This window comes from Ciconia boyciana, chromosome 21, assembly GCF_034638445.1.
Source record: "Ciconia boyciana chromosome 21, ASM3463844v1, whole genome shotgun sequence".
NCBI classification, from domain to species: Eukaryota; Metazoa; Chordata; class Aves; order Ciconiiformes; family Ciconiidae; genus Ciconia; species Ciconia boyciana.
The window spans coordinates 4,394,190-4,418,589 of NC_132954.1; the positions used below are offsets into that span (position 1 = coordinate 4,394,190).

A 24,400-nucleotide genomic window follows, 5' to 3' on the forward strand; every position below is an offset into this window, starting at 1 on the left:
CTCTTCAGCAATCTCATCGCTTGCTTTGCTTTTATTATCGATGGGAGAATGGCATATCCTTCCCCCCGTGAATTTCCAAAGTCCTTAATTCAGCGTTTCCCAAAAAGAGCTCTTCTACTTGGTGTCAGCTCGCCAAAATGGATTTTTTTTTAAAAAAAGCCCAGGTATTAGCGGTTTCACTTGCAGTGATTTCACTAGGGTTTAAGCCCCAGGATTGCAGGGATGGGAATTAGGGGATGGGAATGACTTTGCAGCCATGAGGTGATGGTGCTCGTCTGCAGCCATCACTGACCCTCAGCCTCCTGCCGCCACATCATGATCCCCAAAATGTTGAGTAATTTCTACCATCGCCCCACATTTTGAGTCATTTCTATCATCGCCCCACATTTTGAGTCATTTCTACCGTCACGGACCTTTACACCACCACAAACTTTTCCATCCTCTCTGTGTTCTTTGTGCCCTTCAGGTTCTTCTGCACGGTTGTCACATTGCTCCTTAGCAGTGGCTTGGCCAAGAGATATATATTGAGTCATTTTAATCTTTCCTCATAAATCAGTCTCCTGCTCCTCCTTACATGCAATCCTGCACCACCACTGAAATCCCCTGATTGCTGGGGAAGATTTAGTACCATTTTCTGCTGCTGCAGGGCTAACAGCGCAGAATGTTTGATCTCTCTAAGGGTAGTAGGAAGCGTTAGCATTTAATCCTTTGAAGCTTTTGCTGTTTCCTAAGCCTGCCTAATCATTTTTGTTTTAGGTTTAAAGAGCTGTTTGGTTGGAGATGAGGAGAGCATGACCAAGCCATTAAGAGAGCAGTGGCAGCTGCATCAAGGAAGAGGCTGGTAATCCTGGGCAGAGCAGGCCAGGAGCGTGTGGAGTTTTGAGCAAATCCCGGGACAAGATAAAAAAGAAATCACACTGTGCATTTTCTTGCAGACCACAGCAAGCAAGATTGGAGGGAGCAGGACTCGGGCAGTGAAGGCGAGGTACAGCCTTCTCCCTGGGACTTGGGCACCGTTCCTCTCTCTGCCGTGGATCCCCACGTAGCCCGTGATGTTTTTCTTGCAGTGACGGTGCAAGCTTGGGCGACACAGTGGACCAGACCGCGGAGCCCAGCAACAGAATAAACACTGGGATGTTTGTAACTCAGATCAATGTCGTTACATCTGCATGGCCAAGGGAGGAGAAGGTTCCTTCTGCCAGCTCCACCATAGAAGAAAACATTCATAAAACTCTGCCACCGCTCTTTGCTCTCCACCTCCCCATCCGTCAAAAAACCAGTGCTTGGGCCGTGGGGAGGAGATGGGAGGAACTGAATTAATGGATCATTGAAATAATGTCTGGGAGCAGAGACAGGTGTGAATGAGTTAAGCGCTCAAGCACTTTAAGCAGATGTGCTCTAAAACTTTCCTGACTCATTATGCTGGGCAGTGAGGTGTGGAGAGCTTTTGCTTACCTCAAATAACCTAGCCAGTACCTTTAGAGCACAAAATGTAACAGGACAAGATAGCTTTGAAACAGGATAAATGTACTTGGGCGTTTGGGAAACGAGCAAGAGCAAGAAGCGATAGGAGATGACAAAGCCTGCAGACACCTAGATGGAGGAGGAGTCCTGACAGGGTGGCTGGCAGAGCCAAAATGATACCATTTAGATGAGAGGCAGAGGGGCTCATTTTACATCTGAACCATTTCCAGTGTCACCAGCGACCATATAAAGATGACAAATGGAAGAATTATTTGATAGGAAAAAGAATGAAAGACAAAAGGTGAGATAATTCAGGGCATCTGCTGGGAACTAATCCTCCTCAAAGGAGAACAAAACCAACAATTCCTGGCTCTACACTGCTGGTTCTTGAGATTACAGATTACAGTGCTCAGGAAGAATTTTAAATATCCAGACATCTGCTGTGTGGCCCACCCAGGCACACTTGTATCAAAGGAAATCCTTGTGATAGAGAAATAACAAGGAAGATTTCCACCAAGAAAACTCACCCAGCCAGAAGAACTATCCCAGATTTCCCCTTTGTCGGCAGGGAGAGAGTCCGGCTGAAAATAAGAAAAATAGTGAGAAATTGGTAGCAGGGATGAAAAGCTTGGAGCGACCTTTTTTGCAGTAGAGGTTTTCCATATGTCGGAGTACACGCAGTAACTCCATGTTCCAGGGCAGCACGTTGCGAGAGCAGAGAAACCTTGTCCTCGTTTAAATTGATGGCCCCAGTCCTATAGTCTGAAAGCCTGGCCTGTTTTAAAGTCGAAGCGATCACGGTGTAATGGAAGGCGGCATTAAAAGCTGAGCTCTGTGCACAAATGGAGAAAGCACCTGGAAACAGCAGCCCCCTGAGGAAGCAAGTCCTGACCAGACTGAGGCCCAAAAACACTAATCCTCTGGAAAACAGTAAGGAACACGGAGTATGCAAGTCTGGTTTCACATGGGGCTTTTCAAAGGGGACAAGAAAACCGGAGGTGTGTTTACTGCAGAAGAGGGGCTTGCATCCTGCTGCGGGGATGCACTGTGACAAAGCTTCACAGCCACGGAAAACGTACAGTTCATCCTGGAAAAAGAATGGCCAGCGAAGGCTGTGGGATGAAATGAAGTTTGAGACATTTCAAAGTAGACCATTTAGCTGAAGAGCAAGAGCCAATGCCTCCTGAATTCCCATGGGCTTGCATTCCTAAATCCCCCTTGGCCTTTCCTATTTAGCAGGAAGCAATCCAATCTGGCGGGTCACAGCTGACACGCGCTGGCTCTCACTAAACAAAAGCATTTACAATGCAGGGGTGTTTTATGGAGAGAATTCCTAATTACGGCACGGTACCTGTCTGAGGCTCCACAGGGAGTGAAGCCAAAGACCTAAATGTGTTCAGAAGTAACTGCTGAAACTTTGAAACTGCTCGCACTGGCAGCCAGCGCTCGATGCATCACATCTGAAACAATCAGATAAACAGATCAGATCAAAATGTATGTGGAAAAATACTATGACTGCCAGGCTTTTGAATCCAATAACCAATTCTGCTGAAAGCCTTCCAAGGGAATTTAATAATGCCATAAAAAATGAAGTGTGGGTTACAAAAAGATGCATTTTTTTCCTGGATAGTTTTGTCTTATCTCCTTGTATGGCCAGGCAACAACAGCCGGCCGTTCTACAAGCGACAGTTACTAGTTTTCGTCTCTGCCACTAATGCAACTTCCTTTTATCAGAACTTCATTTACAGGAAATTCCTTCTGACATAAAATACGGCCATATGTTCCGATGGTGAAAATTAACATGGTAATCACGGCTCCTGAATTTGAATGTAACAGGGGAAATGGGAAATAACCTAGGCTGGTCACATTTCCTGGTAAGGTGACTCAAAAATAGAAAAAAACATCATAAATCAACAACAGAATTCCCACTGGTGTCCCACATGCCTGAGACTGAAAGGAAGGAAAGCAGCTCAAAGACACGCATCTTCCCAGGTCCTTTAAAACCAAACCTCTGGTTCAAACATAACACCCCATTTATTTATCTACTCAAAGTACGAGAACAAAGGGGTTCCCATCTGGACGAACAGAAGTCCTGCCACCCTCACCTAGCAGGAAGTACACAGGGTGGGTGCAAGATGGGAGAGGTGAAATCCCAGAGCCTGCTTCCGCACACAGGGCTCGCAGAGTTGAGGGCTCTGCTTGAGCAAGAGCATCCAGCCAAGGCTTGAGGTGTGCAGGGGAGCGAGGAAAGAGCAGAAGCATTTCAAGACACCAGCGGGGCAAACGTTTCTGTTACCTGCATTGCCGTAGGACAGAAAAATCCCCGTCGTGGATCAGGGCCAGGCCTTGGAACAAAGCTGATCCTTGGAACAAATCTTTACTCCTGCTAAGCACATGCATGCCTAACTTGATGCGTGTGATTAATCCACCGGCCTCAGGGATTTAACTGTGGATATCTGGGAGCACAGGCAGAAGTATTTGCAGAACGGTGGTCTACGAGAGTGGAAATTTTCAAGCATGGCTGTTTGCAACAAAAACCTTTTGTTGTCACTGGTGCTGAGCTCCATTCGAGTGTCTTGGTAAGCAAGCTTACCAATAAGCTTTACATTGTCAGGCATGCTGGGCAACTAAAAAACCTCCCTATTTGTGATGCAGCCACTCAACTGCAGGAAAGCAGCAGCTCTCCTCTAGAAGTGTATGTGACTTTACTAATGCTGTTGCTCACTTGTGTGGAAAAGAAAACAAGACCAGAGTTTTCATGTAATACCAAGGATCTATTTCTAAAGGAAACTAGAACCATGCTATTTATTTTGGGGGTTTAAATTTTGCCAGGCAAAGTGTTTTGAGTTACTCCAAGAGCAGGACATTTTTATTTATGGAATTCCCTTAATCCATTATAAAAATCCTCTGAGCTAAACCAGCTTCCCGGTATCCAAATCTCTCAGATAACACAACTCACTCCCAAGATGTTTATTTACCAATAACCATTCCTCTAGGCCAAGCTTACCAGCCAGTATCTTTATCCTCGGGATAATGCTAAGTCCCCATCTGACAACGTTATTTCTCTTGGGGAATTACAAAGGCATGAATTTAGAAACACGTTTTTTGTTTTCACAACTTGCTCAAAGCAACTTTATCTTCCCAAGTTGCTGAATGAACCAATTATCAAGAGAACGTCACAAGAATGAACAAAATGTTCCATCACCAAGGGCCACGCAGCTTTGCAGTGACCAGAGGAAAGGCTGCTGGGAGAGAGGATGCTGATCCCAGATCCAGCCCTTGTTGTGAGAACTCTTCAGCAGGTACTCACCAGTGCCAGGGTCAGAACAGGAGTGGTGTGTGAACATCTCTGCGCAGTCACCCTGCTTAGAGTCACAGAGGACACGCTGCCTAAACTGCTAGTTCAGTGGCCGGACGCATGGAAGAATCTGGCGTCAATTTTTTCCTTTCTTTTTCTTCTGTTACTTCATTCCAGAAACAATGTATACTGAAGTGCAAACTTGGCTGGGGATTATTTATTTTTTGCTAGAGAAATAAGACATTTAGTAGAACTCCTGCTAACCCGTATCAGATGGTGAACAAGCAATTTAAGGGAGCTGGTGCAGATGGGAATTGGTGCCCATACGCTGGCTCGATTACTCTGGAAATCAACATCTATTGTGAAATATTCTTGAAATCAACCAGTATTGTCACCTAGTTATTCCAAGCATGATGTAACAGGTCTTTGACAGATGGCTTTAAAGAGGATCAACCCAAACATGCTTTTTTATTTTACAAGACTTTTATTCTGTTTCACAGATTTGACTATTACAGCAGTGAAATTATTACAAGTGACTCATAACATTTAGTTCCAAATAAAAGTAGAAAAACACAGAAATGACAAAGGAAAGTTAAATGAGATGTGATGTGCGATAAATGTGTTTTAAGAGCACAGAAAAAGTATATAAAAATACATTAGGATCAAGAATTTTGCAGACAGGTTTTGATTTAGTTACAATTTTGACACCACAGTCACAGAATCACAGAATGGTTGAGGCTGGCAGGGACCTCTGGAGATCATCTGGTCCAAACCCCTGCTCACACAGGGCCACCTAGAGCCAGTTGCCCAGGACTGTGACAGCCTCCCTGGGCATCCTGTGCCAGTGCTCCGTCACCCTCAGAGTAAAAAACTGTTTCCTCATGTTCAGAGGGACCCTCCTGTGTTTCAGTTTGTGCCCATTGCCTCTGGTCCTGTCACTGGGCGCCACTGGAAAGAGCCTGGCTCCACCCTCTTTGCACCCTCCCTTCAGGTATTTATATACATTAATAAGATCCCCCCAGAGCCTTCTCTTCTCCAGGCCAAACAGTCCCAGCTCTCTCAGCCTTTCCTCGTAGGAGAGAAGTTCCAGTCCCTTAATGATCTTTGTGGCCCTTCGTTGGACTCTCTCCCGTATGTCTATGTCTCTCTTGTACTGAGGAGCCCAGAACTGGACGCAGTACTCCAGGTGTGGCCTCACCAGTGCTGAGTAGAGGAGAGGGATCACCTCCCTCAACCTGCTGGCAATACTTTGTCTAATGCAGCCCAGGATACCATTAGCCTTCTTTGCAGCAAGGGCACATGGCTGGCTTATGTTCCATTTGGTGTCCACAGAACCCCTAGGTCCTTTTCTGCCAAGCTGCTTTCCAGCTAGGTGCCCCAGCACATATTGGTGCTCCTCCTTCCCAGGTGCAGGACTTTGCACTTCTGCTTGTTGAACTTCATTAGGTTCTTACCAGCCTGTCGAGGTCCCTCTGGATGGCAGCGCGACCCTCTGGTGTATCAGCCACCCCTCCTAGTTTTGAGTCATCAGCAAACTTGCTGAGGGTACACTCTGCCCCATCACCAAGATAACTAATGAAGATGTTAAACAAGACTGGACCCAGTATTGACCCCTGGGGTACACCACTAGTTACTGGCCTCTAACTAGACTTTCATGCCACTGATCACCACCTCTGTGCTCAACCATTCAGCCAGTTTTCAACCCACCTCACTGTCTGCTCACCCACCTCATACATCAACAGCTTGTCTATGAAGATCTTATGGGAGACAGTGTCAAAGGCCTTCCTGAAGTCCAGGTAGACAATATCTGCTGCTCTCCCCTCATCTACCAGGCCAGTCATTTCATCGTAGAAGTTGGTCAAGCATGACTTCCCCTTGGTGAAGCCATGCTGGCTACTCCTGAAGAATTTTTTGTTGTTCATGTGCCTGGAAATGGTTTCCAGGATTAGCTGCTCCATCATCTTCCCAGGGGTTGACGTGAGGCTGATGAGCCTACAGTTCCCTGGGTCCTCCTTCCTGAAGACAGGAGAGACATTTGATTTCCTCCAGTCTTCAGGCACTTCTCCCAGTTGCCTTGATCAATCAAAGATTATTGAGAGCGGCCTTGCAAGGACATCTGCCAGCTCCCTCAACACTTGTGGGTGCATCCCTTCAGGGCCCATGGACTTCTGTACACCCAGTTTGCTTAAGTATTCCCTCACCTGATCTTCTTCCACCAAGGGTACATCTTCCTTGCTCCAGCCTTTCCCCCTGGTCTCTGGAACCTGGGATTCCCAAAGGCCAATCTCGCTAGTAAAGACCGAGGCAAAGGCGGCATTTGATATTTCAACCTTTTCCACGTCCTGTGTAACCAAGTCCCCTGTCTTGTTGAGCAGTGGGCCCACATTTTCCTAGTCTTCCTTTTGTTGTCTGTGTTCTTACAGAAGCCCTTTTTGCTGACACTCCTGGCCGAATTCAATTCCATTTGGGCTTTAGCATTCCTAATGTCATCCCTGGATGCTCAGACAACGTTTCTGTAGTCCTCCCAGGTTACCCATCCTTGCTTCCACCCTTCCACCCTGTATGCTTCTCCTTTTTGTGTTTGAGTTTGGCTAGGAGTTCTCTGTTCATCCACACAGGCCTCCTGGCATTTTTGCCTGACTTCCTGCTCATTGGAATGGAACTCTCTTGAGCTTGGAGGACATGATTGTTGAATATTAACTGGCTTTCTCAGGCCCCTCTTCCCTCCAGGGTCCTACCCCACAGGACTTCCAAGCAGATCTTTGAAGAGGCCAAAATCTGCTCTCCTGAATGCCAGGGTTGTGAGCTTGCTTTTCACCCTCCTTCCTGCCCTCACGATCCTGAACTCCACCATCTCATGGTCACTGCAGCCAAAGCTGCCTCTTTGATCTGCACATGCCCAATGAGCCCCTGCTTGTTGGTGAGTATGAGGTCCAGCAGAGCACCTCTCTTTGTTGGCTCCTCTGTCTCTTGGAGGAGGAATTTATCACCAATCTACTCAAGGAACCTCCTGGATTGCTTGGGTCCTGCTGTGTTGTCCCTCCAGCAGACATCCGGGGGGTTGAAGTCCCCCCTGAGGACCAGGACCTGCCAATTCAAACCTGAGGCTGCTCCTATCTGTCTGTAGAGGCCCCGATCCTCTTGTTCTTCCTGGTCAGGTGGCCTATAGCAGACACCTGCTATAATGTCACCTTTACCTGTCCTCTCTTTAAATCCTAACCCATAAGCTCTCAGTCAGCTCCTCATCCATCCCCAGGCAGAGCATCATGCACCCCAGCTGCTCTCTCACATAAAGGGCAACTCCCCTTCCTCCTTCTCCTATCCTGTCCTTCCTAAAGAGCCTAGAAAGCCTACCACCTAGAAAGCACAGTTTATTGAAAACCGTTAATTAGAAAGGTGATAAATCCAAGAGTATATAAAAGGCAAAAATGAACCAGAAAAACAAAAGGAGGATGTGTGTGTGTGTGAAGTCTATTTTATGGCAAACTTCCAGTCCTTTGGCCACTATAAAGCAAAGTCAGTGGATTTCATATAAATTCTCTGTATAAAGGAATGTCTATGAACTGTGTACAATATGGCCCAGAATAAACATCTCATTATCAGGCTAATAGAGCTCCTCACAGAGGAAAAGAAGGTGCTTACGTCATGGTTTCATCTTCCCAATATAATACTGTCCGGAATTGGACTAGTGCCCCAAAATACCATTTTAGGAACAACATGAATTCCTTTAATGGAAAGGAAATGCAGTAACCCGCTGATGCTGCAGAAGCAGGGCGCTGGGCAATGGCCTCGCTACTGCACACTTGCTTTAAAGTTCGTGTGGTTGACTGGCAGGGGGTGAGCCTCTGTGTTGAACACCCAGTCGTCCAGGGACAGCACGTCATCTTCACAGAACAGAAGATAGAGGTACCTGGAGTGATAAGGCGAGGGTGGGCGGGAAGAAGATGGACAAAAAGGGAGGTTAAAGGAAACTCAAGTGGGTCTCCAAGCATGCACAAGCAAGCACTGTCAGCAGGACTGTGATGGGGGCTCCCATTGGCCTCAGCTGCCACGGTTTATGGTGAGACATTTCCCAACTCCCTGCCTCACTCTCCTGCTGGAAACTACCACCCCTGGTGCAAAGGTGGCAAAATGGGATGGGCATCTGCGCTCAGCCACTCCACAAACATTGGCTCACACTACCAGCAAAGGCAGATCTGCACCAAGGCGCAGCAAATTCAGGCCACAGTCATGCTTCCTCTGTGTGCAGGACATTAACCTGGCAGAGGAGACCGCTGTCTCAAACCATCAGAGCTAAATCCAGGAGAGCTCAGCAGCCAGAGCCTCCCACTTAGAGCAGCTCTAAATCACAGGAGGAGTCCTTTAAATCCAGCACATGAGCAGAAACCTTGAGAGTGCCAATGACAGCAGTGGTTCTAACAAGAGGAAACTACCAAAGCTTTGCAGCACCCATAGCCTTGCCCAGTTTTCCCCACAGAGGATAAGACTTCCCCCTTATTATTAGAGACTTATTAAGCAGACAAGAGTGTTGATGCTGCAGGAATTATCCTACTCTGAAAAGCCTCTGTGATACTGGACTTACTTCAGAGTCTCTGCGAGGAAAAAACTCTGTTGCATGTTGTCATGGGTTGGGGTTGTGGTGTAAACATCTCGGATGCCAGAAAAACCAGCTTCTACTCTACAATGTTTTTCCAGGGCCTGAGAAAGGAAAAGAAATCTCAGTAACACACAATAGCATGGAGTAACTCATTAATCATCATCAGTTGCATTACAAGTCAGCTTTACAAATCAAATTCCAGGTTTATAGTAGCCTCTGTCTCTCACTGAAGAGCGTGGTGATTACTCCAGACTCCGTGAATAAAGCTAGTTCTAATGAAATAGCAAGAGAAACATAAACCGCCTAAGTTAGTTGATTGATTGACCTTGACGTTACACACAGCAAAACCAGATCTCAAGTGGCAACTCCAGCTGCTTGCAGAGCCTCTTTTCCAGGGCAGTAGACAAATGACAGTTCTGCCACTGAAATGCAGCCCCTGCTAGGATGTGGGGCAGCAGCCAACGGGCTATTGCAGGAGCTAGAAAGAGGTGAGGGACCTTCTGGCTGGGAGGTCTTTGTGGGAAGAAGACAAGACGAAGGGCAAAGGCAGGTTTGCTGATTTTCCCTGGCCAACTATAAACCACTGGTTCTGAGCAGTCCAGATAATTCAATTAGAAGGTTGACTCCTTTTTGCAGAGGGCTGTTACATTAATAGCAGGTTTTGCTGTCTGCAGCACTCCTCTCCATAAACCTCCACTGTTTTGATTGACTGATTGATTTTAGCATAGCCCAAAAGGGAGAAGAAAACATTCGCAATGACACAGAGACACCACACTAAATGGAGCTATTTTATGTAGTCCTGCCCCATTGCTAATGTGTCTTAGTGTCTAACACAATTTAAATAATTTCTGCTCTTTTTATTGACCAAAGGAAAGATTTTTGTAAGAATCCCAGCAGCCTATAAGAGTTATTACTGTGAATTTTCCAACCATACCTTCACAACCTCCCAGCCCCACTGCCTGTACTTGGGATTGTGCGTCAGCCGCCACATGTACATGTAGCTTTCTACCACTTCTGGACGTAGGATGTAGTAGCGCTCGCTGAGTCTGGTTGCCATGGCTTCAGTTCCAGCATCAAAGCGAAAGGCTTCAGGGCCGAGTTTGGTATCTAGACAGAATCACACACATGCAATGATCAGTTTGAGGAGAAAGCAAGTAAACAGACTGTCCAAGTGCTTTTATGCTGCTGAGGCTGCCAACATTTAACTAAGGCTTGTGTGAGGTCAGATGAGCAGATCAGTCGTGCTTGTCTATCAGATCAACCTCACAGCTGATGTCAAAAGAGGGGCAACTCCACAGAGTGCATGAGCTGTGCCCACTGCCACTCCAGGTGTTGCTCATTCTGTGGTATGTCTGGGCACTACCTTGGTGAGGGTGAAGTGTTTCTGAGGGTGGATACAACTGACAAAGCACAGACTTGGACCAGATTTGAGCGTGGAGAGGGCAGGTATCAATCTCCCCCATGTCCTAGCACTTTTGCTGGGCTGGTATTTGCTCCTAGGAATTGCACCGCCCTTGACCCTGAGAGCAGAGTTTGTCACTGAAGACAAACTCAGAACCCAGGTGAGAAAGAACAACAGAGGCAGATCCTGTCCTAAAGCCTCAAAGAGAAAACACATTCAAAGGACAATCTAGCCACGCAGCTGACCCTGCCATCACAGAGATATTGATACACTGCTCCCAGGCAGGGGGTTTGTTTCGCAATTATCAGTCCACCAGACTGAGCCATTTCGCCTGCACTGCGGCAGAGAGGCTGTAAGAAATGGTACCTGGGACCTGCAATCACTTCTTCTGCCTTTCTTTCTGGTCCACTAGCAGCCTCTTTGAAAAGAAGACATCAGGATGATGGGGAAGGCTTAATCAATTTCACTGATATTTTATAAATAAAACATTAAGAGTATCTTTGTCTTTTTGAGTGTCCCTTACATGAGAAGCTCAATCTCTTGCAAGCATTAGCTAGCACTCAGGTCCCTACTTTCAACACCAACCCTCTCCCTATTCGAAAAACAGGGAAACTGAGCACAGAGGTTGCTTATGATCATGTCATAAGGTTTCTCTTGCTGCACCCATGTGTCTACCACAAGGCTGTGTTTCAGGGAGTCATTTTATTTCTCAAAATATTTTGCACACCTTCACTGGGCCCTCCTGTTTGCGTGGGGACCTAACAGTGCTCGCTAGTTGGACTATTTGCTGACAGCCAGGGTGACATGCACAGACATTCTCTGCAAAACAATGAGCTTGCTGAAATGACAGCACCGTAACCAGTGTGGGCAGGCTAGCTACTGTCCTTTCTATGCTGATGGATATTGCTGAAGGTGAAAATTGGCTCCAGGCACTCACAACCAGAGGGTTATTAGTTCGGGTGGTTTGTTTTAGTTCTGTAAGTGCTGGGGGGAAAAGAAAGAGTTATTTGCAAACATCATTTCAGGTTAGCTTGAAGTTTATTGGGCAAACATGCTGGACACCAGCTGCCAATATGGGCTTGCCGATGTGGTGAAGGTGCGAAACAATCTTTGGGAACAGTTAGGGCTTGGGAACAGACCTGTGCTTGACAAGGTCCCGGAAAGCAGACTGCTGCTTCGCTGCCTGCAGTCTCAAAAGAGCTGCAGAGATGCCTACAAAGAAAGGAGCAGTGTCCAATGCAAGCTTATCGTGCTGAAAGCCCTGCAGGCAGAGAACTAACCCAGTCTCTCATTCATCACCAGTCACTGCTCTCCCAAAGCACTGACTGATAAGCACACTGGGTGGTGAAACAAATTTTACTGGACTTGTGAAATAGAAAGACTTAGCCAGCCTCTGCTTAGGCAGCCAGGAGAGGCTGAGTAACTTCTTTTTTTTTGTCTCCTACCAGCAGCTGCAGGTCTCCAACATTCTCCTGTTGGGCTTCTCAGCTGCTCTGCTTCATACAGTGGGACACCCTGCAATTAATCTTTGTTAATCTCCCCTTCTTGTCTGCAAAGGGATATGAAAGGACAGACTCAAACTATAGTCTTGTTGGGAGAAGGCTAGCTCTGCGACTGGGAGGCGGGACTAGGATTCAGCTCTGGGTTCATTTCCCAACTCTTCCACAGGAGCTCACATCTGCCTGTCCTTCTGCTCCAGCTGTCCGCTATGTAAAACATATTGCTTTCTCTTCTAGATAACCCAGAAGAGACAAGTGAAAATCATACACAGGGATGCAGATGCTGCTGAAGCACTAAATACCCTACTGCAAACCTCTGCCACACAAAAGCTGAGTCTCCTAAGGCTGTAAGCTATCCCTTACTAACATTTTCTAGGCAGCCCCCAGGTTTACCTGAGCGTGCATAAGACTCGTGACATGTGTTTGTTATTTCTGCAGCGAGATCCACGTAATGTTGCTTCCTCTCCTCTCCGGCGTGTTCGGCTCCAAGTGCTATCATGCCTCCAGAGAAGCAAGCCAAGTGGCCCATTTTGTGATCCAAGATGCCACCCCTCCATTCAGCAATGTAGGTCAATCCTCCAGCAGACTTTTTGACCAAATGCTTTTCTATTGCCTAAAGGGATGAAAATCAGGATTTCAAGATACTTAGTGGACAGGGTGAGGACGGAATACCAAGGAAACCCAAAGATCTAAGACATTTTTGCCTGAAACATTCTGATGATCAATGTCCCCCACAAAAATTACAGAGCAGCAACATGCTCCTTACCTCTAGTGCATCGTCATACATCTTTTTAGCTTCAGAGTCCTTCTTGTCTGACATCAGCCAAGATTTGATGAGATATTCATAAAAGCTGTCCCCAAGCCCCCCAATGGAGACATGGTCTGTAGTGGGAAAGCCAGAAAAGAACTTCAGGTTCATGATATACAATGAGCAGTTGCTTTACAAAGAGCAAACAACTATGTCCTATTTAATGCCCTTGTTCTCTCCTTCCTTTTTCCAGTTTCCTAGGGAGAGCTTGCAGCATTTCTTTTTCAAAAAGGAAGAAAGGTGGAAAGTGCAATCAGAAGAAAAATGTTCTGTCATTTTACAAAGCATTAGTATCCCTTACCAAAACTATTCAGAGGTCTTATTTTGCAACAGTTATTTATACTGCAACTTGAAGATGCTTCCTGTTTATGAAGCAATCATCATAAATCCCAGCCTCATAAACCAAAAGCAGTGGCAGGTATTGATAGATCTCTACATATATGAAGCCACTGGGTGCTGCCTCCCTGCCTCAGGAAAGGGAGAATGCATGTTGGATCACACAGAGCTGCCAGCAAGGGGCTGCTGTAGGGACCTCTTGATCGTGCCATTTGTATTCCTGGCTCACGGTGGGACTCTGTGCCCTGGGGAAGGCTGGGGTTGTTGGCATATTAAAATGATAAAGTCAGGTACAAGGATGTGCACTGAATATTTCCTTCTGCAGAAATCGGATTTTCAAGGCTATCTGTTCAGAGTACACAATGCTATGACCTTACTGGAGAGGAAGATGCTAAAGAATTGCACTGTGAAATGGGCATGACAGCTGCAGGCTTCTGCCTGGGGGGAACTGCTGGATGGATTTATATCTTTAAACTATACCACAGGGGAAAAGCAGCATTCATTCTTTCCAGCAGCCAAGTACTCCCCTTTTTAGAAGAACAAGACAAATTACCCACCATGGACTGAACCATCCCTGTTAATTAACAGTGTCCACCTCTGTGTCTGCACGCGTCCCCATTTTAAATGCAAGCAGATGCAGCAGGGTTTTCAGAGTTAGCTGTTCAGATTTTTATTTTCCCTTTCACTGTACATATATGAAGTCCTGAGGCTCATTCTAAATGCTAAATCCTTCCAACAGAAGAGATCAACAGCCACGCATTTTCCTGACCTGAAGAGCAAATATCCCCGATACAGTGTGTCCAATGATCCGTAGAATAATCCACAGCAAAACAATGAGATTAGATGCATGAATTCAGAAAAAAAGAGGACAGACTATTTGCAAACACCGGCTGCACAGCCTGTCTTTAAAGAGAAGCTCTGTGATCCTAAGTGTGTCATTCATAAAATCACCAAAGCAGGAGCTCTGGTACATAATTGCTTTCCATATGGCATCAGCTTTGCCAGCATTTGCCTCCTAGGCACTTTGCATAAACAAATCTCTTATTTCAGCAGGGGACCGTGCTTTAATTTTCTAAAGGTAACAACTGCACTCAGAAGAGGTACAGCACTGCCTCTTCATTTAGAAGATCTGCTCATTCAGCCAGGTCAAAGATACACCTTTTAAGAAAATCACAGCAATTCCAAGAAAAACAGCTTCCCGCAAAGAGCTTTAATGACAAGACAGAAAATGAGAGCCTGGCACCTACAGGGAACATCTCTGTGGCAGGCTGCAGCTGTCTCCCTACTTTGGTCCTAATCTATTTCTCACCATCAGTATTGGAGATGCAGAAGAGGCTGATCAGCCTTTTCCCTCGCTGAAATACAGATTCAGACCACAAGGTCATATTATGAGCAACTACCACAAACAGCCCATGCCATGAGTTGCCCTCATGACGTGAAAGTCTAGGAGAGAGGTTATCTCTAGTCCTTTTGCATAAATCAGCCTATCCCAGAACAAGTAATCAGAGCCTACTTTTAATAAGCTCCAAGAACCAGCAACAGGCCCCTCTATATGTCAGCAAGGGGTGGGAGCAGGTCAGTACAATGAAGTAAAATTTGCAGACATAAATAGAATTAAATTAGTGGCAGAAGAGATGAATACTGAGTATCAAGCTGAGTATTTTAACCATCTGAATTAAGAGCACAGCTCTTCAGTTTCCTAAAGATTCTGTAACGATCAGTTATGGTAACAGACAGGCAATTCTCTTCTCAGCACCAATGAATAGGCAGAATTAATGCTTGTGCCTGGGAAAATGTGCAGTGTGGCTGCCAGTTGGGAATAACCTAAAGAAAATGGCATCTCAGGGGTGCGGTAGGGGATGGGAGATTAGCCTTTCAAGTGGAACATATTGCAACAACTCCGCAGAGACAAATGTGGAGGGGAAGCTGAACTGCTTACAAAGGGATTGGATAACTTTGAAGATCAATTAATGGAACAAACACAGAAGCTATCTTCCTTCTTCATGGCACCAAAGGACAGCTCTGGTTTAATGGGACAACTGCAACCATGCAAGGTGCTTTGTTGGGACACCTTTCAAGCCAAGCCCTGTCAATTACCATTAGAGGTGCTGATGTGGCAGTTAAAGGTCAGGGATTGCTCACAGCTAGTGCTCTCTCACTGTCTCAGATGATGGCAGCCATGCAATCGCCTGTCAGTTACAATCAGAACTATTAATACAGTAGTTAGAAAGGTCTGGAGCGATCTAGCAGAGCAAACAGTGCAACGAGACACGGGGACACCAGGTAATGCAACGACTCAAAGAAAACTGCTTAAACGATATAAATGTAATCCACTGACAGGTTAAAAACAGCTTCTGCAAAAAGAGACTTTTCTTTCCTTTGACAGAGAAACACGAAATCCAGCAACTCTCCCTTGCCAAAACAAGCAAATCCTAACAGAGCGGAAAGTTGACGTCAGCGATCTGGGGCACAGCAACAGAAGTAGCCTCTCATGTTCCTACCAGAGGGCAAGCTTCTGCCCTTTGGTGGCACAAAAAGAGGGGTACAGTCTCTTCTCTGGGTAAGGAAGGGGCTGCGTGCGTAAAGCAGGAAAGTAAATAACCTTTCCTTGGGTACACTGCTTCTAGTATTTCCTTGCTCTCTTCAAGCCCTTTCCTGGTTATTGCTCCTCTTTCATATCAGAGCAGCATCTATTAAACGCCCATGTCTTCAGTGCTGGCCAGTGCTGGGTTCCCAACAAGAGAAAATAACATGTACTTGTCTCACCCTTCTTGCACAAAATTGCACTACGCAGAGGTACCATGGTGACAGGTACGCGAATGCACGTAAGAGAACGCATCTCTGGATCCTAGGGGGATCTGAGACTCTGTAAGCCCTCTGCCTCTCCAGGTGGTTCCTTACTTGCCGCAGCACACTCAGGAAGTAAATCTCACAGCGCTTCTGCTCACAGCCTTCCCATGCAACTCCCAAAGAGGTCTGTGGGCTATGTGATGACTGCAGGATGAGGTCTTAAAGAGATGTGCTGATTTCTAATATCTGTGTGATGAACCATGTACCATTATCCTCCCCTGTGCAAGAGAGGCCCTAATTCTCTCTGGAGGTGAGACACTCAGCTGGAAACAAGGCTGATGGAATAAGTGTACAATTACTATATTGCATCTTACAAATCGGGTGCATTATCTAATCACATGTATAACAGGCTGCCTGACAAGACATTTCCTTGGCTTGCTGCTCTGACAGTTGCTATTGGTTCCTAAGGAATAATGGAAAGACTGAAATGCTCCAGGCAGGACTCTGAACGCAGAGTGATACCTACGCTGCACCCAGTTCCCTGTCACCGGGCTGAGAAAGTTGGGATAAAGGCCCTGTGGCTTCTCAACTCTGTTCAGGACTTTGCGGATGTTCATCACCTAGGAGAGACGAGAGACAAGAACTATGTTACTTTGCTGCTGAAAAAGCCGACGGTTTTGCACTGTCACTGAGAACTCTAATTCATCAGTGCTGATCCCTGGCTGAACAAGCACAGCAGCCTGTAACGTTGTGAATCATCGTGCAAGCAGAACCCAATGACATGGCTCTCCAGTGAGAGGGCCGTTATGGAGAAACTTTTCTGCTGGACTCCTCAGCACAATTTTTATCCAGCTCTGTGGGATTTTAGAAATTATTCTAAAAACCCTGCAAGGCCCCAGTTCAGCAAGCAGTAGAAGCAGTTTGCTAACAGTGGTCCAGAAGCAATCCTGAGGATTTGGGATCCGGGTGGAAATGTAGGAGATGCGGAGGGTGATTTTTTCCATGATCCAAAAGGAAAGGAGTGGCAGGGATGAGTGATTCACCCAGTACTTAAATTCACCATGTGGTCACTTAACATGATGAATTGGGGCCTTTAATTTCAACAACAGACAGCTCCTTTAATATGCTAGAACAGCTGTACTTATTCTCTAAAACCTCCCTTGGTTTCACCCCCATTAAATCCAATAGGCCTTTCCCATAAGGGACAAAGTTAAATGGTATGCAGCATAAATATTCTATTATAACCTACAGAGCAGCTAATACACTCTAAACCTTTTATAAAATTAGACAATTTGTACGCCAAAAGCTGGCTACAGACTTAAGTCGGTGCTTCCAAGTAAGTCGTCAGGCTGCATAATATTTACTGAAGTTTAGTAGCATGGCATATTAATGACATGTTTGAATAAAAGACACAGATGGACTTTATTCTTGCGAAAATCACACAAGTCCCAAGCTGCAAGTTAATGAGTTGATCTGTTCCTCTGAAGTAATTTCCCACAGGATGGGCTGTTTGAGCCCACATCATCCTACATTTTTTCTCTCAGAGGGTGTTAGGATGAATGCGATACATTTTCTGTGGCACACACCAGGCACGCTCAGCTCAGGAGAGTCCATTAGAAAGGTTCTGCCCTTATCCCTCTATGAGCTTAGGAGGCAACGTTAGGCTGGGGAGAGAGGCTTGGCCCTGGCTAAAAATGCCACAGTTTGAACCTGGAATATGGATGCAGTTCTAGTTTTTAATGGTGCATCTTCCTGCCCTGGTATTTTCAGTGCTCATCTCTCTTCCCGCCCCCCCCCCCCCCCTTCATTTCCTTCCCATGCATTTTCTTTCCATACTTCTGTTCCCTTTACTGGTCTTTTCTCAGCTCCCCGCCTTCCTCTGAGCAATCTGTCATTATCACTGTCCTCGGGCATCTTTAGCTTGTCTCCTTTACTTCAAATCACCAGTCTGTCTATCTTCCCTACAGTTTCCTGGGTTTCTAGTTTCCCTTCACCGTCTGCTTTTCTCTCCTGCTCACCCCTCTGTGACGCTCCTCTTGCTTACACCACCCTTATTGCTTTCCACACACTCCATCCTATTCCCCATTTTGCTCTCCTAGCTGCTTCTTTCTCTTTCTTCCTGTCTCTTCTGCAAATTCTCTTCTTGTTTCACAACTGTCAGACCTGCACTGGAAATACCCATTTTGAGCTTTTTATTGGCAATCCCAGAACCACTGTCTGTTTTCACCCCACTGTGGGACTCTGGACAGGCCCCATTTCCTTTGGGCTCACGGGGGCAGTTTGAATTCTAACTGGAACAATTTGTCTCCCTCAAAGCTGGTTCCTCAGGGATGTGCAACAAAAGCTAATGACTTGCTGGTATTCAACAGCATATTTATTAAGTTGCTCTCACACGCACTACAAGATCACTTGTGGAAAAAAATGCTCAAGGTAATGTATAATATTAATAGATTTTCAGTTACAAGTTACACAAAAGGAATCCAATATGCCAACTGTCAGGCCTTTCCTACACAAGAAACCTCAGCAGAAATCTTGCTGGCTGGAGCATAACATTTAATGCCTGTTTAGAGTAAAAAGGTCTGCAAGTACAAGGCACTACTATTAGGATATCAGAACTAACAATTATCTTTGCAGTCTGCATCCAACAGATGGTTTAATTTTGGCTGTGCCCTTTTCTGAGTAAGTTTTTGCTACAGCTTCACACGACTGAGACATTGGGAAAAACATCCCCATCTCCCCAGTGGCTGCAAGTGATGGAGAGGCAGGTGAAGGGGCTACAGCAAATGTAAATGGCCAAAGAAAACACCGGGGTAGCTGCCTTCCAAGGCCTATTGGTGTGACGGGATCTCCAACAGGAGCTCGCTGTGACCTTTTCAGTGAGCTGGTGCATAGGATGCTCTGAGGCCTGGTGACCTCTGCAGCCTGCAAGGCACAGGTTTCTGAACCCGTGTCCCACTCTGGAAGGTTTCTTCTCTGGTGAGTTGTACTGGTATTGGGGAGAAGGAACACTTCGCTGCCATGTTGTCTGCTGCGGGCAGACCAAAGTGCTGTTCTGCTCTAGCACTGACCCAAGGAGTATGAAGAGACCAATTCACTAAAGATCAAGTTAGAAAGTACTTGCCTTTTCTGCAAACACCGGGTTGCCAGAGAGCTCTGAGAGGTGCATGAATTCTAAGTGCAAGGTACCAAATTCTGCTAAGATGCTGCTTCCGGCAGATGCCCAACCCCAACTCCAACTCATGCCACTGCAAGGAAAGAAAAGGGAGCCTTTATTGCCAGGAAAACACAGACAAAGCCTGAGGTCCCCCCACCGCCTATCCTGCCTTTGCTATGTGCATGCAGTGCACGCCAGGTCTCAACAGGGGCCATGTAGAGGACATACATAGATTTTTAGGACTCTCACAGGAGCAGTTCTAGTGGGATGGAGCAATAGTTTTACAAGGGATTGTTTAGGATAGGGCAAACATACGGACTGCACGTGCTGGGAAACTGCAGTTTTTGTGGGAGAGTAATCCCTCCCAAACAGATCAGCTTAAAGTAAACTTTGGAAGAACACTGACAGCCTGCCCTACACAAGACACTTTAGGATAAAATGTGTCTGGAAGTAGCCTGGGCTGAACTCTCGCATCTCGAATGTCCCACAAGTCCAAGAAGTCTGCTATTTTATGGAGAATCCAGACTGTCCCTAAGCACCTTGTTTCAACAAGATCTCACACTCTTTATATATACTTGACACTGCCATTCCCAGCGTATGCTTGCAACGGGGATGCAGCAACATCAACACCAGGAGAAAGATGCCATTGGGCAAACCTGACGGTAATGCAAAAAAAAGAAGGGGAATCTTCACATCTGCACAGGACAAACCTGACTCTGAAAGCACCCCACAGGCGCTCATCTCATGTGCCTTGCAAGAACAGGAGAGCCAGCATAAAACTACAGAAGGCAGCAAACACTGTCTGAAGAAGCCAGTTATACAAAGTGCCTCCGTCCCTACTTTTGACGTACTGGGATCCCTTCTCAGTTTCTGTTTGTCTCACCTCACCCTGCCAAATCCATGCAAAGGGCAGGGATGGAGAGAAATCATCCTTGGAGAAAAGCCAGGAGCCAATTCTGGGGATGAGGAGGGCATCACTTCTCCCTTAAATCCGAAAGAAAACTACCCCATGGACATGGGGGGCAGAGGCTCTTCCAAAGCTGTTAACAGCCTCACCCTTGGATTTGCTTTTACATTTGTCCACTTCCTTCTTGTATCCCACTGCTACAGATGACAGCTCCACGCCTCTCCGAAACCTACACAGACATGAAAATGTCCTATATCCTTAAGCCTTGGTCCCAAAATAGCCTCTGCAGGTGCTGGCCCAGAGAAGCTTGGCTGAGCCATCTCAGAAGTGACGTGGCTTTGATTTTGACGTCTCTTTGTGAGCGCTGATTGCGGTTGATACTGATGAGGTAACAGGTTTCCAGTGATGTGGGGGCGGGGATAACACTAGATGGCGCCGGAAAGCTTGGCTATTAGAAGAAAAGGGTTTCTGTTGTTTACAGGAGGCTAAAACTAATGATCTTTCTGAGGAGGGGGGGGGGAAGTTTCCCCTCCCTGTGATATACGGAAAACCATTTCAGGTCCAGAGCTGTTTGTTTCGCCTCCAGACAAAAAGAGCCATTAGATAAGCAATATGTTCACGCTGTTTCAAATTGCTCAGTCACTGCCAAACGTCAGCCTTCCCTGCAAACTGTCAGGAGGCTGTATCACCAGCTTTTCATTCGAAAACACTGTATGCAGCTAAAACAGATACCCCAATAGCATCGAGTGTTTATGGCAGAAATCTTCCTGTGCAGGTAGAAAGGTCCTCCAGTCTGACCAGGTTAATGTTGGTATTAATATCACATTGGACGTATCTGCTGAACCTGGCAGCAGCTGGCCCTGGCATGGGTGTGCTAAACAATCCCACAGTGTTCTCATATCTATAAAGAGTCAATTACTTTTTCTTTATTTACTGCACTGAAGGGACATTGTAACAAATATGATCTCACAAACAGAAATTGCCTTCTGAGCTCGTTCAAATGAGAAGTGCTCGGAAGCAGCCAAATGGGGCTGTGTTTGTTGTGACAGTGGCTATGTGGGGTCACAGCGGCTGACACAACCCTCCTCCGGGAACTTCTGTCCCAAATACGCAGCCAGGCACTGCCTGCAAGGACCGTGTTGCCGGGAACCCAAGCCCTGGGTTACAAATCACAGTAAAACTCAAGGAGAGGTGGTCTGGAGGAAACAGAGTATGGCTGCAATGTGTCCCTGGGTTAAAGAGCAGCCTGAAATGACCCCTTGCAGGAAAACATTTTTTCAGCATTACAGACGGAACAAACTGGGTCTTCACAGCTGCCCTGTTTTATAACATCTTAGACGAAACTACCGTTTAAAGGACCTTGGTCTTCAAGACAAAAGAAAATACCCGGAGTTCTCTTTATCTCCCAGATAAATGGGTCTTCCTTAAACACTGTCCAGTGCAAGCATGGACTGAAAACGGCTGTATCATCTCCTTCCCTCATGGAAATCCAAAGCAGCAAAACAGTGCCAAGTCAAGAGAGAGCCCAGGAGAGGATGATGAGGAAAAATCTGGAGGTGCAGAGAGTTTAGGGGAGATGTGAAAGCAAGCAGGGGCCAGGGACCCGGAACAGGAGGCATCGGGAGAGAAATCATAGTGCAACACACAGGCAGAGAACACAGAGCAGCAGCTTGAGAAGACAATGTACTCTAGGACCTGGCAGACAACGTGGCAGTTGGACCAGCAGGATGGAAAACAAGCCTGTGTGAGATATGATACAGTGCCTGTGTGAAAACAGAAGGCCACAGGGAAGCACATCAGCAGAGAGGGGACATGAGGAAAAGGTGGTGTGAGGTGATAGGAAGAGATAGAGCCAGTTGGCTATGGGAAGAGCTGGGGGGGTGGCTGTCTTTGTACTTGGGTCCTCAAAAATGTATATGCAGAATTGACTTAATGCCAGCTTTGGTTTGTTTCAAATTTCTGAATGTCATTCCTAACCCACCCCCCCAAGCTACCACCAACAAAAGCCTACACATGCTGCAAGACTCTCCTCCTTTTGAGACGATGAGGTCTCTCTGGAATTAGCACATCCTTGCAAAAGTAGAATTGGAGAGAGAATTCAGTCTTGTAAAACTCTTCCGGGCTTTGGTTTGGCCCTGACATTTGGGGCAGCGTGCTCCCACAGCATCACCTCACTCTCCTCTGCTTCCACTTCCACGCGCTGCCTCACACTGAGTAACTCCCTTCCCCTTTGGGTTTACAGCCTTTGGCTGTTCATCATGTTGCTGCAAGTAGTCAGTCTACAGATTTAGCTCGCTTCATCCTTGCTCCTAAATCAATTGATACTCTGAGCCCTCACAGCAGTTTCACGGCCCTGAAGCCAGAGCTCAAGCCAGTAACAGGGGTTCTGGACTGTGGGCTCAGTGGTATTTTGATTTTCTTTGCTCTTAGTCAAGGTCATCAGCAAAACATTTTGGGAATGTCTAGGCAGACACAGTCTGTTTCAATTGTCTTCACAAAGGGCAGGGGAGGGTTTGGCATTTCTGTGAAAGGTTAGTCTATGCCGAGTCTTTATCAGCCACAGAGGAAGCAGAATGTCTCTTCTGTAAAAAGAGACAATTAAAGTCATGGTAGTGGCTCAAATTTTCACTGGGATCACATGCCGATAAGACAACTGAAGGGTGACAGTGATATTTGAGCAATGGATCAGCAAAACATTTGAAAGTCTTGCACTTCACAGAGACGTGAGCCAAACAGGAGATTTGGGCTAGGAGATGAATAATGATTTTCATGGCTGCTGCTCTGAGTTTTGCAAGAGGTGAGGATGAAAGGCTTTTGTTAATCCACATTTCCTGCTGTCTCTGTTTCAGCCAGCATGCAGCTTTTACCCTGGGGGATTTGTTTGTAGGCATCAAAATGAGCCAATGAGCCCTTCTTGGCAGAGAACACTGTCTACTAGCAAGAATCAGAGACTGGGAGTCCAGCCTCCAGGTTTGCCTCTGTTTGCTGAGAGACCTTCAGCAAGCTATTTAACCCAGCTGCCTCAAAGCTCCCCTCCAGCATGAGAACGCCACCTACCTGACATGAAATGTTGTGGCTCTAAGTGAAGGATACACACCTGGCTGAGTGCTGCCTGCAGGGAGAAAACTAGACAATCTATACTCCCCCCTTTCTAGCAGCAAAACTGTCAGCCAGTCCCATCCACTTCCTTTCCCAATTTTTCCAAACATGGAGCCTGGATAAATTCACATTCATCTAGATGGGCACACTGCAAAAATACAGAGAGCACCGCATGCTACGTGCAGACTACAAATAACCTTTCAAAGAAAATGAGAGTGAGGAAAATGCTATTGCAGCAGGGAGCCCTGCCAAGAGGTAGAGGAAGAAACTGCGGATAGCCCAAAATTAATAAAACACAGCTGGGTTTAACTTGAGTCACCTGCGATCTCTGCCAAGGCACCTCTTGGTTTTGAGTTGGCAAAACAAATGACCTCGAAGAATCTGCACTAGAGGGGGGCACCTCTGAGGAACTGCTGCTGTTCCTGCTTGAGTCCTGGTCTTTTACAAACATTCAGTAATAAAATGACATGCTTGTAAGGACGTGTGTCTTGCCTGCCCAGATTTATGACGCCACGTGGGATACCAGTGGGGGTGTTAAAAGCTGGCAAAAGTTTCTCTCCAAGTTCCAGAGCTTTACTCTTGAACACCTGTTAAAAGAAGAAGAGAGGATAAATATTTGATGGACTGCTTGTGAATACTAGTCACACTGGATTCTTTCAAATCCCCTTTTTCAAACACACCACTACAAAAAACTAAAAGTACTGCACTATAAGAATCTACCATTTCAGGTATGCCGCTGCCCTAGTTCCACTGCACGATAGATCTGAACCAAAAGTTATGCTGAACTCTGGTATCTATTTGAATGTCCTCTAAAAATCTATGCTAAACCAGTCCCAAGTCCCCTGCCAAACCCTCAGCCTGGATGTGAGCAGCCAGAGCGGCAGAGCTCAGAACACCCCAAATACCTCAGCAGCAAATTTCAGTGATCTGAACTGACCCAAAGAGTACTCTTTGGGGACAAATTCTTCCCTTTTCCCAGGGTGGCAGAGGACACAAGGAGGTGAAATGACTGAATTAAAATAAAAAGAAATCTTTCTAGGGTGAAG

At 46.3% G+C, this 24,400-nt stretch overlaps 1 protein-coding gene across 1 annotated transcript in view; it reads right to left on the reverse strand.

Moving 5' to 3' along the window:
• Nucleotides 1–5,236: 5,236 nt before the first annotated feature.
• The window catches only part of MAN1C1 (mannosidase alpha class 1C member 1), a 69,185-nt gene continuing 50,021 nt past the window's right edge, over nt 5,237–24,400 (reverse strand). Inside the window, exons 6-13 of the mRNA XM_072884895.1 lie at nt 23,847–23,941; nt 19,316–19,439; nt 16,721–16,814; nt 13,027–13,142; nt 12,654–12,873; nt 10,294–10,466; nt 9,345–9,460; nt 5,237–8,672 (exon numbers count right to left, since the gene is read on the reverse strand). Of these exons, the coding sequence (XP_072740996.1) occupies nt 8,555–8,672; nt 9,345–9,460; nt 10,294–10,466; nt 12,654–12,873; nt 13,027–13,142; nt 16,721–16,814; nt 19,316–19,439; nt 23,847–23,941 (1,056 nt within the window). The 3' untranslated portion in view covers nt 5,237–8,554. The remainder of the gene's footprint in view (nt 8,673–9,344; nt 9,461–10,293; nt 10,467–12,653; nt 12,874–13,026; nt 13,143–16,720; nt 16,815–19,315; nt 19,440–23,846; nt 23,942–24,400) is intronic.